General features: G+C 35.3%; 1 protein-coding gene across 2 annotated transcripts in view; it reads left to right on the top strand.

The window, feature by feature from the left end:
• The window catches only part of LOC132205775 (alkaline phosphatase, tissue-nonspecific isozyme-like), a 153,511-nt gene that overhangs the window by 89,286 nt on the left and 48,219 nt on the right, over positions 1-16,006 (top strand). For both annotated transcript variants that reach the window (XM_059635056.1, XM_059635048.1), the window contains one exon: positions 5,483-5,657. In XM_059635056.1, coding sequence (XP_059491039.1) covers positions 5,483-5,657 — 175 coding nt within the window. The remainder of the gene's footprint in view (positions 1-5,482; positions 5,658-16,006) is intronic.

The following is a 16,006-nucleotide window of genomic DNA, read 5'->3' as shown; positions in this document are numbered from 1 at the left end:
GAGATGATGAGCTACACGGCTGCTTTATTGCTACGGCTACCGTGAAACAAGCTCGAAGCGCAAGAGAGCAGAATAAATTTATACTTTTCACTCGGGATTTATGCCTTGAACCAAAATAGCAGCGTGCGCTGTGATGTGAGCAATAAAAGCCGACGAACCACCTTTGATTTATTCCTCCAACTCTGCGTGTGGCTTCGCTGCCATGTTTTGTGCAGAGCAAGCTAATTTTTTGTTGAGCGCTGATGGAAGGGAACTACAAAGTGAAGTCGGAGTTTTGTAATAAAGTATCTAATCGTGGCTTCAGTTTGGTATAAACTGAAAAATGAACTTTTTCGAGCAATAAAACTAATTTGTTTCAGAGAGAGCATTTTTATGGTAAAAATTATTTCGAGATTAAATTTTATTATTTCAAAATTTAATTAATTTTCAGTTTGGTACAAAGTTTTTAATGATAAACAGACAAGATATAGATAAGGACAAATAGAGTACAGTGTAAAAAGTGACATGCAACTTAATTTTTTGTTTTTCAACATAGGGGCATTATTTACACATTAACTTTTCTAAACAAATAGTATTATATTTTATTTTTTGTTAAATAGCTAATACACCAATTAATGATTTTTTCTGAATTAATAATGTTTTTAAGGTTGGAAGAAATATCTGGGGCCGTATTTTGTATTCTTTCCAAAATCCTAAGGAAGATGTGAAAATAAAATATGAACAAACTGAATTAGTTGCAGCTGTACTTGGAAATGATGCGCACAGCAATAAAACGCAATTGAATGTTTTCCTCAACGACGGAACACCTCTTTATTTGTGCAGAATGTGTAAACAACGGGAGATGGCGCAAAATAAAGCGAGTAGGCGACGGAAGAAAGCAAAAGAAAGTTTGGCTCATGTCGCTTCTTCTTTTTTATGATTACTACGCTACTTCTTCTCAAAGTTCCGCTACATTGACTGACTTCCTGCACACTCCGGCGTATCATTAAAATCTTCCTCTTGGATATTTCCTGCTCGGCTTTCTTGCCCGCCAGTACTCGCAAGTTCTGTAATCGAGGGTGATTAATCATCCGGTCGTTCGCAAGTGCAGAATGCAATTAAGGGTGCACTGACCGCGATTTCTCTCTTTTTGTTTGCGCGAATAAAAAACATCGCCGCCGCAATAAGTTATTAACCGAGCGAGCGGAATCGCGATTTATGGCGACAGTCACGCCTCATTGCAGGTTGCATAGCCTCTCTCTATGGCTGCAGCATCAGGTCCGCGAGATGAACGCGAGAGCAGCGCGGCAATATGAGCGCGCGAGTTTTCGTTCGCCGCAAAGCACTGTGATGGTGTTAGTTTTATGGCTTCATAAAGTAGCTATGGTGGAGCAAAAAGTAATGTGGAGCTGCTGGAAAAAAATAAACACACACACATGTGAGGGGATCATCGCAGATAAAATCATTATGGCTCATGAAATGGATTTAAGCTGCACGTAAAAAATCGCTGATTTTGTTTTGACTTTTTTGCGCCGCGGTGTGAAAATAAATAAATCTTTCAGCAGTGATGTTGTGTGAGTGTGTGCTGTAATTTGGGATTTGTTTTAAAAGTTTGAATTCTTTAGCTATTTTTATACATGATTTGATGTAAATTAAAATATTAATGAAATTAATGCAGAAAGGCTTTATGTAAATGTGATAATCTTCAAATTTATTATTGTTATTGCTCAATCATCCAACCATATATCGATTTAAACATTTTTGAAAAGGTTGAATGTTTCAAATTTCTATGGATTGTGTTCTTTTCTTCACTGACGTTTTACAGTATTTGACTAAACTAATGCCTTTTATTAAGTTTTTTTATGTATATTATGGTTTTCATAATTCGTTTATTGATTGATTGGAGAAAATTTAAAATTCAATTCAGTGTATTTTATTTTTTCTAATAACTTGAAAACGTTAAAAAGAAAAATAATCAAGAAAAAGGATCACCATATTTTCTTTTTTGTTGTGTGCAAATTAATTTAACCGAACATTAATAATTTATCATTATCGTAATTCGTATTCAAAATATTTTCTGTGACTTTATTTGTATTTTTTTCCTACAAATGTTCCGCAAAACAACCTCAATTTTCGTGTGCAATCATCAAGTACATTTCACAAATCTGCTTTCGCAAAATCCGAGTCGAAATTAACCGCAGCCTCGGTCATGGGTAGGTGGGAACTTGATTGATGACGGGTTTTGCATCGACGCGCATCCGAAATCCGCCTGCGGACTCTCTGGGCCTGGACGACGGATCTATTAGTCGCCGTCAGCGGGCGACCACAATCAGACCGAGCGGCGATGCCATTAGGGCACGCAAACACACACAGGATAAGAGAGAGAGGCAGAGACCAAAATAAAGAAATCAGACCTCTTCTCTCTGCAGTCACAGTTTCCGGCCTCTTTGCTTCCTTTGCAAACCAAAATAATTATGCTCGCGTGCATTCAAAGAAAGAAGGGCAAAAAAAGTAAACTGGAAGTGCTTTTCTCTTTTTGTTGTGGTGGCGCAGCTCTAAAGGGAAAAAAATTCTCCTTGGTCTTCTAGTAAAAAAGCTTCACACATATTTTAAATTGTTTTGGAGGAAAACTAGACTAATAATGACTTTTTTTACGTCAGACTTTTCAATATATTATTTTTTTGTTTGTTTGTTGAAAGAATGAAAATTGAAGGCTGAAAAAAATAAAGTTATGAATACAAAAATAGGAAAGTTTCGATCAATCGTTGACTTGTGAACTGAATGGATTTTTTTTTTACTTTCAGAACTTTCAAATTTTTGCAGACAATTTATTTTGCTTAAATTGAAATAATTTTATTTGTTGAAAATAATCTAGCAGGTGACTTTTCCCTCTGCTTTAATTTTGAAAATTGTAGAGCTTTTAAAGAGTTAGTAATTAAAAAGAAAAATATTCCCCTGCGCTATAATTCAAAACACTTGTCAAAATAATGATCCTGCTGAGAAATTTCGCGAAAATCGATTGTAAGAAGTAGAAGTTTCTATTTTAAGCTGGGGCAAAGTTTAGTGAACCGTGTCGGGCGGAGTTGCCGGTTGAAAGGCTCGCTGCTGAAAAAGGAATCATGTCAAGGAGATGCACTCCAAGATCTTGTCTGGATTGATTCGCTCGCTCGCTCGCTCGGAGGAGCACACGTTGGCTGCACGCACGCAAGCAACAGCCCGTCGAGGGCTCCATCGTTCCTCATCTCGAGCCTCATTAATAATTCACCGGCGCGGGATGTAGCCGGAAAATATTGCTGATGGCGATAACGCCGGTGTCGTTCAAGCATCTATTTTTAATGCGAGAGAGAAGAGAAGATAAAAGTGGCTCGCTCGAGATCACAGAGAGAAACGCTGATAGGCAATTCGCTGGACACGCCCGTCGGGCCGGTTGCCTACTCGAGAATTACACACCTTCGAAGGAGCTATCCACTTTGGCGCTTCACCCGCGGAGTAATGCCTTGTCAGACAACTTTGAGCTTCAGTCTTAAGTCCCTTGTGTTAATAAATTAATGTCTTATAGCTAAGCTTTTTAATTATATAAAGTCCCTTTGATAAAAAAATGGAGGCAGAAATTTTTTACCATAACTTAAAATTTCATAATATGAAATGAATACATATTTATTTGCATAATATAAAACGATTGTTATGATTATTTTGAGAGAAAAAACAGAAGTTTAAATTCTCATTTGGGGTAAATTTTGATTCATTTAAGAAGGGATAAAATGAGTAAAATAATTGAACCTGGAGTTTCTTAAATGAATTAAACCGTAGCCATTCAGCGCGTTCCTGGAAATGAAAACTTTCATAATAGGATAAGTGATAAGTTAGATGACGTGGAAATTGAGTTAGTGGAAAAGGTTTCGTTGATAAAATCACTAGTTATCGTTTTCACTCACAGGTACTAACTAGAAATTTTAAGTAAAATAAATGAAAAAATAGTATTACTGAAAAATGTTTTGAAATGACTTAATAGAAATCATGGTTCCATTAATAATTTTAATTTTATAAATCATAAAATGCAACTTCGAATTCTATACAGTTTTCCGGATACAATAGTTAAATCTAAATCTGCAGTAGATTTAATTTCATTTAAATGTCTTTTGCTACTGTGTTTCACGTCCCTCTATCTAGTGGTGCATGTACCGCATTTCATAATAGACACGCGTTGAGGTTCGTCGTTTATTGCTTTAGTATAGTGCGGTGGTTGGTTGGCGTCTCAGCGTCATCCTCGATTACGCTTGATTCGACACGACGGAATGCGACCCACTCCGGGAATGTGGTTGCCGTTCGCGTGTTTGTCTCTGGTGCACAAGCGAAAAGTTCAATTAACTCCCGGGAGAAAACGCTCTCCGCCGCAATATAATCCTCCTGACTACCACTTTTTGCCCTTGGGCGGTCGCCACTCGCTTTTTGGCACAAAGAGAATTTATACCTGACTGGCTACTCCATAATGTTAGTTATTGCAAATCGATGAATCGTTTCTCATTATTTTACGTTTGGTGTATATGTGGGAAAGGTATTGCATTCTTATCTCTCGGGATAATTAGAGTTATTTCCTTGGATAATAATTAATAAAATAAAATAAAGAAGACTAATTAGAAACCATTAAACATAAAAGACACCTTAAAATTTAGAATCATTTGAAAACTTTTGAACTCCTGTTTTACATTGTCAATCCAAGTATTTAAAATTTACATTAATAGGAGCTATTTTTTTGAATTATTGGAAATTTTAAACAGTATTGTTTTAAAGAACTGAATTGGCTATTAAGTCCTGAAACATGCGATCAAATTTATTAAATTAATAATAATTGTTGTTGTTGATAATGTGTAGAAAAATCACATTGTTAGCATTTACTTATTGAAATTTTCATTTGAAGAAAATAAATTAATTCCATCAAGACGCGGCTCAGAATTTTTATATAATTGCAAAACTTTGCTCTTACGTTCTTCACAGAAAACATTTTCTGTAAGATAAATTGTTTTCTTGTACTTTGTTCTTTGCCTTAATTTCTAAGAAAATATTATTTTCAATCCTTTTTAAGAAAAGGTGCTGAATGTAAGCTTTGGACCCACAGTGAAAAATTTTCATTAACAGACTTGAAGAAAGAAAAAAAAACTTTCGAAAACCTGTTCGAATCAATACTGGGCACACAAAGAACTAAATTTGATGTGTCCCGTAATTATTGGAATCTTCTGGCGACGACAAATTTTTCTTTAGGTGCGCAAAAAGTTATCCTGGACGAAAGAAACTTTTGATTGGAAAAATATAAATCGAGATTTCTGTTACTTCCCTCCCGTTGCGATAAAAAGGCGCCACTTTTCATCTCGGGCAAAAGTTTTCCCACGCGGTGATCATGCCATTCGACTTGTTATCATCATTTTCCATCACTCGCTTGTTTGTCGAGACTCCACGTAAATTTATACAGTGGCCAGGTGAAAAATGCGTTTGTTTGTGTTCGCAGACGTACAACAACGACGCGCAGATCGGCGACTCATCAGCTTGCGCCACCGCCCTCCTGTGCGGGGTCAAGGCCAACACAGAGACCCTCGGCTTGGACGCCGGGGCGCGATTTGAAGACTGCAGGTCCAGTCACACTCACCGCGTCTCCTCCATCTTCGACTGGGCGCAAAAAGAGGGTGAGTAAATTCGTCTGTCCACTTTTTCATTCTTTCTCAGAAAAAATTTCATCAACAAAGTGAGCGAACGGCCGCTTAAAAGGAAAGCCTCTCTGCTGAATTGCAGAGCAAAGATGGTCACAAAAATAATTGCTGTCATCATTCTTATCTTTCGCAAGAAAAACGCCCGTGGAAGTACCGAGAGCGAGCATGACGCCGCGCAATTGACGGAGCCGAGCTCGTCAAAACCTTTTGTTTTTCTCCAGAGAGCATTATTTCAATTTCCTCAAACTATGTCTACGTCTAGTTCGTGGCTGGTGAATCCCATAGGATAGAATGAGAGACTAAATTTTACAAGCGATATAGTGAACGTATAGTTTGGTGATACAAAATAGAATATTGTTAAAAAAGAAAATGAAAATTATTAATAGAGTAGAAAATCAACATAAAAAAGTTATTAAAGTGCCCAATTTAATTGACGATATAATTAATTGGTGACGGCAGATGAAGACAACAAAAGAATTAACATTATAACTTTTGTTAATAAATTAGAAATCAACAAATTTTCAAAATTTACCTCATAAAATACGTAAATCTGTGTATTTGTAAAAATTTTGAGCAAAATTTCAGAATAATAGTATAAAACTAAAAATAAGTAAAATGAGACCTCGAAAGGCTTTAATTGGAATAATTAAAGGCATAATTATGTGGAGTTCATTTATCTTGTTTAAATTTATTTAGTTAGCATATTAATTGAAAATTCCCTTTATTAAATTAAAATTTTACTATTTTTAATTATTTTTAGCAACACAATTGTGTAGATTTCATTTTGATTAATACCTATTAACCTTATCAGAATCCTATTATTGGTAATTTGTACAAAAATATTTATAATTAATTTTATTGTTAACAAAAATTAGCAGTTTTCAGAGGAAAAAAATATTTTGGACGACAAAGACCGCAACTGGAAATAATTTTGCTACAAATTTGTAATATCTTATTTTCCCTAATCGAGTTTTATTGCTTTTTCAAATTCTGTCTGTTCTTCTCAAATGAGATTTAGGCTAAAATTTATTCACGCTTCACATAATCAGGAGATCCATCAAGAAAGAGCAATCTGGAAACTTAGTCTGATTTACTTGGGCAACACCGCAACTCATTAATTTATCGCGGCGCAGCGCCTCCTCGCTTTCGTGCAGCGCAACTTCAATTTGGAGGGTGAAAGTTTCAAAGTGCCAGACAGACACGTGTTCGCGCGCGGGTTGAAAGCACGTAGAAGTGCTGACTGGGCCGCCGACGCGAGGAGTCCTTTCAGAGGCGAAACAAAAAGCCAGAACGGAAGAAAGAAGACGAGAGAGCGGTGCCGTGTATTTAAATTCCATGAATATTAAACTAGCGAGTCTCGTGTTTTAGAGTCAAATGTGGTCGTTCTTTATTCGCAAGCGTGCAGAAATAGCACACGGACATTACAATAAATTTGGCGGAATGTAGCCGAGTACATGCAATGTGGGTGCATAAGGGTGATTCGCTAAATTGCACGTTAAGCGCCGTACATCATTTCAGCGGCTAAGTGCCTTGTTAAGAAGTTTGAACACGCGAGAGAGAGGCCGCCGCTCAAAACCGCAAGCAGCCACTTAACCGCGTGATTCTGCTTTTATTATACGGCGCATGCAGACCTGAACTCCTTCTCACACCACTGTTGCTTCAGAAACTGAAGTAATTAGCACAAAATCCAGCTATTTTTCAAGATATTATTTTTTAAATTCCGATCAAAGTTTTTAGAGACATTATCTGATTTAAAGTGTGGTGCTTCTATGCATTTATTTATAATCTTCAGCTTCTACATTTTAGCTAAACATACATCTAGTTTAACCTTAAATCTCAAACCTTAATTTTCTGGTATTTAATTTTTTTTATACTAAATGAAATGATGACGGAAGTACAAGGTGTATAATGTAATTTCACTTCCCTTCAAAATGATTCCATTGGATGTGAATTTTATTACTGATTAAGGCTGATCTGTGATTATAGGACGACTTTGTTTATTTTTTTTTTTTTTAGCGAAAATACAGGGTCAGAATTTGACTGGCGATTGCCCTGGTGGGTTTTAAGGAAGAAAATTTTTAAAAAATAATTCATTTTTAGTGGTAAAAAAGAAAATTTCCCCCAAAACTTATCATTTATTAGAAGCCTCTAGATCTGCTTTAGATGATTCTGGCCATTTTAGATTTTTATTTAGCTAAAGTGGATATCGATTGTTTTGAAATTTCATACAAATTTTGATATTTAATGATTCAAAACGAATCTCACAAAAATAGAAAAAACTAAAGTTGCAACAATCAATAAAAATAATTCTGATTTTATATTGATCTCTTCATCATTTACAAAAGGGTTAAATTTAATGCAAAATTCCTGCGTGTCTCGTTACATAGTAAATTTTATCCAAGCTAAATCGAACTTGCTGCTCTTAAAGCCCACGTGTTACGTGCACGCACTTTGTGATGTTCTGTGGGTTGAAAGCAAGCAGCACCCTTTGTTCAAATAAAACGTAATTCGGACAATTAGATCTCGTTCATTGTTTGATGTTCCAGCTTCCAGCTGCACAAAGGGATCAAGTCACGAGAAGCAAAGTCGCAAATTCAAATAATTCCAAGGTCTAAGCCAAGGAAATAAAGCAATATTTGCAGCGCGACAAAAGGCCAACGCTATGATTTCCCACTGGACATTTTGTGCGGATAATTTGCGTTGCAAATTGCCTGCTAATTAGCTGCCGCGAGTCACTACCAATTTGTCCATCTACAGCTAGATTTCGCGCCAGGGTTAATAACTTGTAATTGTGTGTGGCGTCCGGATTAATCAGGGACCGACCCCGCAGTAATTGTACTCATGTCAATTTCAAAATTTCCACTCGTCAGTTATTGATTCTATTTGTTTGTTTTCGTCAGATACGTTTTCCTCGTTAGCACTTTCCAATTCCATCAATTTCCAGGCCGGTGACGAAATGTGAGAAAAAGCAGACGGCGAGTGAATGAAAAAGAAAAGGAATTGGGCAAAGTTTGCTCACGCGCTAACTACTTGAAACGCGAGTGAAAAATTCACCTGCCTTCCTTCTTTGCCGAGAACGACCGAAAGTTGGTTGGTTTAGGAATTATGTACTTAGTGAAAGGCAAAGTTTTAATTTGAGTTGTGTATTAAAATATCCTTCCTGAAAATATGAAGAAAGTTGCTTTGGCTAGAGCGGCCAAGAGTATTAATTTGCACGTAGTCTCTTTTGATTTTACAATATTGCAGATCTAATTAATTCACGAGTCTCATTAATTAAATCGACTTACTTAAATAAATCATTATTCATACCAACTTTTGCTTATTATTTTGTTTTATTAAAAAAATTTATTATAAAATTAGGAAAAAGCTGGGATAAAAAGGCAAATTTTTTTACAATATCTTTTTATAATAATATTGTAGTTTATATTATCTAATATTATACTGATTAGTAATAGTAAATAATTAATACCATTTTATGGTATTTCAAAGAAGCTGCGAAATAGAAATATATGAAATATATGTTATATAATTTATGTTTACTTCTTTATAAATATAAGTATTTGTAAATACATGATTTCATATTAATTTTGTATAAAAGACGATTTTATTTCCTAGAGTCTCTTTAATTGCATGGGAATATGTTGTGATGTTGATACTACATCATACATGTAAATATTGTAAAGTTGGTACACCCAATAAGACCAGAACTTTGCTACCCTTTGAACGCACGTATCTCTCCCTTCCAGAAATCCAGAGTGCCCGCAGGCCGCCCTCGAGCTTCAGAGGCGGTACAAGCTACAGCAGAATATTTATTTTACTTGTGATCAATTAAAATAAAACTCCCATTAATATTTTGATGTTAATTTAAAATCAAGGAGAACTTTTTGTCTGTTCCGTCACTCACCAAAATTAAAAAAAAGTGGCTCCGCTCCGACCACTCCCTGAATGTTTACACTAAACGAGAACAAATATTAATAGCGAGAGTGTCGTCGCAATTATTTAATTAAGACCCGACGACGAAGAGACGCGCGAGTTGGACCAACTAACTTTTGTGTGTCATTACAATCATCAACTTTCGTCTCAACGCGCGTCAAGCGCACTTTTCACGCACACATCTTCCTTGAAACGGGCCGGATTTCACAAGAACTTCGTCGCCGCGTCTAATTTAATATTCATACTTGTTTAAAGCTTGACTCGCTCTGCATTTTGTTAATTTATCTCTGAATGTGTCTTGAGCAATTGCAGCGCGCCGGGCAATTAAAACTACACAAAGTTCTATCGCACAATGAGGTTTTTAACTAGGTCTCTCGCAAGCCAAAAAGACCAACACGGTTGCAATTATCTTTATAATTAGGAAGTGCATAGAGTTTAAAATGTTTATATCTATTCTACAATAACAGTGAATGAGTTAACTTTATATTAAAAAAGGAGTTTTCTTTGAAAAAAAATTATATTGTGATTGCCACTTTTCCTTTGAATCTTTCATAAATATTTTGCTTCTTATATTCTTTTTTTTTTTTTTTGAAAAAGCAACTCCCATATAAGCATACAAAATTCTATATAAAAATTATGCATTTCAAAGAAAATGACAAAAATTAATTAAGGCTTAAGGAATGGGATCTTGTTTTAATTACATGTCCCGGTAAAAATATTACATTTGTATTCAAAATCCAATGAAAGCAATGCAAACATTCCTCTATATTGTTGTGAGTTGCTCATCATTGTTTTCGTAGAATTGTTCTTTTTTTTTCAATATAGTGTGGGTTCACCGCGGCGGCCGTGTCTCTTTTGATGTCGGGCGTTTTAGCAGACCTCTGCTAGTTGTGATACCCTTTCTGCTCATTTTTCCAATTTAAATTTTTTTTTGTATGACTTGAGTAGAATAAATAATAATAATAAGAATATATAAGAAAGAAATTTTACATTCTAAGAAAATTATTAACTGCTCATGTATTTCATAAACGTGAGTTTATTTTTTATTAGAGTAGATTTCCTCATTTATGCTTTTGTTTTTTAAATGATCCATATCCGAAACGTTTGAATGCCTAATTTGTTATGTTGCAGATTTTTCTATTTCGGATACATGAATTCACTAATTTTCATACATAGATTAAGTCTAATGTCAGGGTAATTTATGGAAATTTAGTCTGTCGTCTTCCTCACGGTTTTATCACAAGCTTAAAATTTCAGGGAATTATGTATGAGTTTTCATTTCTACTTGCAAACTAGTGTGAAAATTTCCAGTTGGACTAAAATTTGCAATGAATAAAATGAATATAAATATTAACTTTGCGGAAGATTATACAATCCAGTATCTCATTGGAATTTAAAAAAGAAACAGGCATGTATAAAATAATTATTAATTTATCCTGGACTGTGAATTCTAAAGCTTATGTAGAAATTGCTTTGATCTCTGCAGAAAGTCGTGCAAAAGCAGCGACACGAGATAGGAGTGAGATACGTGAGAAAAATGGTAAAAAGTTCCGGCAGACACATAAAATTAATCAGAGCTTCATGAATTTTAATATCACTTGGTGCAAAGTTTCTCAGCTGTTACTTTTTTACTTTTTGTTTGAATACATCTTGCACACATTTCCATCAGAGCTGCAAAAATATACTGTTTTTAGAAATATTTATCTAAAAACCAGTGCGTGAAAAAGGAGGTGACGCGTCGTAAACCAGAGTTTTCTCACGAACGGCTTAGGTCGCTGCTTTTTGTACAAGAGACGTGGTTAATCCCTCCGTTTCGCGACACTAATTCGAGAGATTTGGCCCTTTGTCCTGTGTGATCCATCACTCGACGAGTCCGTCTGTTGAAAGTCGCAACCCCGGCGAATTTCATAACCTCCTTTGCATCCCTTTCTTCCTTTTTTTTCTTTGCTTTAATTAGTGAAACTTTAATTAAAGAACGCGCGACCGGCGAAGCAAAAGAAAAGTGGCGCAGCGCTCCTAATTTATTGCGTTGAGAGATAGCAGCAGAGCTTATTTTTTGCAAGCCGCGCGCGTGACAAAATAATTGATCTTGATGGCAAAAAAGCCAAGGCAAAAATTGAACGTGGCGCGGAAACCATTGAAGCGAAATGACAACGTCGATTTCACTCATGGATGCGTAAATTTAAATCAGATTAGTCAATGATGTAATGCAATATTTCAAAAATATAGGAGATTCATCACAAATTTTTTTGTCGGAAAATATGCAAAAAAATACCACTTTTAAATTGGAAAAAAAAATCATTTTTGGCATAAGCTCACTATTTTTTTTTAATTTGTTTCCTCCAAAACATTTGTGAGACATTTAATGATTTATAATATCAGGATGATCAGATAATAGAAAATGCAAGTATTCAATGTGTTTTATATGTATTGAATCTAGTTGAAAATAATTATGTACATATTATTTATTGATATAAAGACACTTTTGTCTCCTTTTGAAGTAGATCTTTTCGCAATACGCTGTTGTAGTTGACAAAACGCCATAATATGATTTGGACCAATGCATTCAGTCTATATCTGAAACTGTCTGAAACAATAGTCAGGGCTACCCTAACAACATTTAAATTGAATTAACCATTTTATTTTAATATTTTTTTTTTTATTATTATAATTATTTTTTTATTATTATTTCATTTTCCAGCGCGCTAGGTCCAAAACGCTGGGGTTTATTTCAGGGAATTTTTTTCAACTTTGTAGCGGAATTTCAATTCAATTCTAGAACCTTATCAACCTCACAATTATTTTCCTATAGCATAGCTTAAACTACATATTCAATAAAGTTTGGCGCTTGAATATTGAAATTTATTAGCCGTAATGCGGATCTCTCGGATCAATTTGTGTGAAATATGCGCAGTCTCTGCGTCGCAGCTCTTTTCCGATGCGCATTTTCTCTGCTTTTTGCGCCGTCAATTAAGCTCCGTCGTTCCATCGAAAATTTAGCTTTTTTGTATCGGAAACTGTGGAAATTCTGGCCGGCGGCGGCAGACTTTTTTCGGCCCATTGAGCACTCTGCAGGCTTATAAACCGCAGACACAGAGGCGTAATCAGATGAAATGTAGAGCGCCATTATTCGGACAGTTTGCCCCAATACACTTGGCGGTGCTGGATTTTGCAAGATTTTCCAGCCAGCCCCCTCTCCAGCCTTATTAGCATGCAGATAAATGCAGTGCTTATCAAGCCGCTTTCAGGCGCGCACGTGTGTTGGCGGCGGTGAAAACAGCACGGCCGAAACAACGCATGCATATGCATGCTGCCCGACCGGTTGCATAAGCAACAGCCGCCCTCTCTAATTAATTATAATCCAGCGCCGACTCTGATATTGATTTCACGGTCTGCATTATATTATGAGTTTGTTTTGGCCAGACACTGGCATGCGCGCCGTTGTGGTTCCACGCAAAATTAGCAAACCGGCATAAATTTATCGCTGCATAATGTACTTCTGCTTTAATCGAGTAGAAATTATTAGACAGTAAGAGATGAAAAGTACAATAATAAGCATTAAAGTTGTTACATGATAAAATATTAATATTTTACAAAGGTTAGAACTATTTATAAATTAAATGCATTAAATATTAAGTTTCTTTTTATAATTAATTTGAATTTTTCATTTTTGTTTCCTATGAAATAATTAAATTTTATACAAAAACACATAAAGCACTACTTTTACACTGCGGTTGTGTACAAACAAAAATTATTAATAAGTAATGAAGTAGAAATCATTTGAATTTTATTATCAAACTATTCAAACTGTAATAAATTATATTGTTTCTATTCATCCTTTCTAGGGAAGTTTTTAATAATTTAAAATACAAGAAGTGATCAAAAAAAGATATAATTTAATGATATGGAGAACATTCAAATGTTTCTATTCAAGTCATGGCTTAATACTGCATTAAAATATTATAATTCAGCTACTTACTTGGAAATTAATTTGTTACTTACAAGCGTTAAAATAAATGATATTTAAAATGATTGATTCATTTAAATAGTTTTCTTTAAAATTAACTTTGAACTCTTATACCAAAAGCGACCTATCAATGAGAAATAAAAAAATCTAATTATTTTCTTTTTATATATTGTAATTTACTTTGGGTTAAAAATTGTTCACTAATCAATATAATTGATAAATAAGGAAATAAAATTTTTTTAACAAAGTAAAACGTAATTTTCCACTTTCTTTCAACTCCCTGTCTGTATGATTTTTAATTTAATTATTCCAAGCATACCTAAGTTAAACAAAAATGATTGAATTTTAAATGGGGATTAAAAAATGAACGATTTTTTCAATAATTCATTTATTCAGCAAATGTGTATTTTGGAAGGAGCTGAATTAAATCTTTGCAAGCAAAACTGATTTCTAGTAGATGAGAGGGAGAGAGACTAGGAGCGAAGGTCGCGGCCCGAGATGGCGCGACAGCTAGATTAATGCATAGCGCGATATGGTGTGGGAAAAGTCTCCTGCGCACGGCAGACTGTAAATTATAACCGCTTTTGGCAAGAGAGCAAAACTTTTAACCTCAAATTTCAATTTGAAAATGGAAGAGCGCTGCTGCATCCTTCGCGCCACTCTCTCTTTCCGCTCCTTTTTTTGGCGCAGCTTCAGGAAGGAATTATTAATTTTTCTTTCTCTTCCTCTCTTTGTTCTCGCGGCAAAACTGGCGGAACGAGAAGTTTTAAAATGTGAAATTTTATTCTTGCATTAAAGCGCTCGCAGAGAGAAGGAAAGAAAGAAAGAGTCGCCCCTCTTATCCCGATCTTCCCGTCTCGAAACTTGGTCCAATTAATCAAGTAGGTGTTGGCCTGTCACAAAAGAAGAAATTTAATGTTGGGCGAAAAGAGACCATTTTCTTTTCTTTTGAGATGGAAATTCGCCTTTTAAACAATACACGTACCCCTGCAGGGCAATTTCGTCTTCTTAATTGTGAATTTAGCATCCAATCAATCGTGCGTCGTCGGCGAAAAATTTCACCGCCGGCCAAAAAAACGCTAAGTTTTTCGCGCAAAAGAAAAAAGCTCTTTCATCCAGCAATTTATTAAATTACACTCCCCTTGTACTTTTGGCATGCTGTTGATTCCGTTTCCTTTCGCTCTCTTTGAGTCTCACTTTATGGTTTGAAACTGCCGCCAGAATTTTTTCCCTTCATTGAATATGATTATGCAAATCAAGTGCAGGAAGAGAGCGAGCGAGTGTGCTTTTTATTTCGCTTATACTGTTCAAGGATGGGGGCCGGGCGCGCTTAAGCAAATGTACTTATATTTATGTTCCAAATCGAATCCGTCTCTCCAACAGACAAACTTTTAATAAATTGCGTCAAAATTTAAATTGGGTGTTGCTGAAGGGGGGAAATTGTTTTTGTTAAAAAAAAAAAAACAGTTAAAGTAAGCAATTTAATTATTTTCGTTCCGAAAAATAAAATAAAAATAGTTGCTGAAGTGCAAGTTTTCAAATTAAATTCCTCTAACAATAAATATAATACTACATAAAATTCAATGGTATTAAATAATTTTTCCACCAAATAAAGCGTTTTGTTGTTTATTGCAAGTGGTAATTTTTTTCTTCTTGAAATCAGAACGCGGAATCTATTTATTTGTCATTTAAAACTATGTATTTGCTTGGTTAGTTTTGTTCAATCATTGTCTTATTCAAATATTTCTGAAAGCTCATAGTCAGACCTCCCTAATAATCTTTCAAAACTTTTAATTTGCCTTGAGCGAGAAATGTTTGTTTACAAAAATATATATGAAAAAACTAGCGAAATAATTCAGGCATTTTTATGTAGTGATTGTAATAAACGGTTCGCAATTTTTTTTTAAAGATTTTTTTATAATTTTAGTTTCAATAATTTCGAGTGAATTGTTGACATGTAAGTTTTATGTAAATTTTTGAGAAAAAGTAACTCCTACTTTTTTATTTTCAAAAAAGATTGGTAAAGAAGAGCCCATTGAAGTTGCAGTCCTGCCAGAAAAACGCGTTGAGATTTATTCTCTCTGCGAAAGTTGTCACCGTGAGAGAAAATAAAGTGCCGAGAGACGCTTACGCTTGACCAAAGAAAAATGAGGCCGCGCCAGATGAGGAAATTAATATTTCACGAGGGCGGGAGTGAGGCGTGCGTGGCTCCGCTTTTAAACTCTTTATTCAGGCAAGCTTTGACAGGGTATGCAAACCGCACAGCATCACTTGGGCGCTGCACACGTCGGCCGCAATTTCACACACAATTTCGCTACCGGCGGGGACTCGTTCGTCGGTCGGCACTTTGTTTGCTTTTACGGACCCGGTTGGCGAGTCGGTTGGCGGCGCTGCCAAGTTATTTGCAATACTCGCAGCAGCCATA

The sequence above is a fragment of the Neocloeon triangulifer genome, unplaced genomic scaffold, assembly GCF_031216515.1.
Source record: "Neocloeon triangulifer isolate White Clay Creek 2 clone unplaced genomic scaffold, ASM3121651v1 ptg000001l, whole genome shotgun sequence".
Taxonomy (NCBI): Eukaryota; Metazoa; Arthropoda; class Insecta; order Ephemeroptera; family Baetidae; genus Neocloeon; species Neocloeon triangulifer.
Note: the sequence above shows the minus strand (reverse complement) of the source record. Positions and strands in the feature narration are given on the sequence as shown.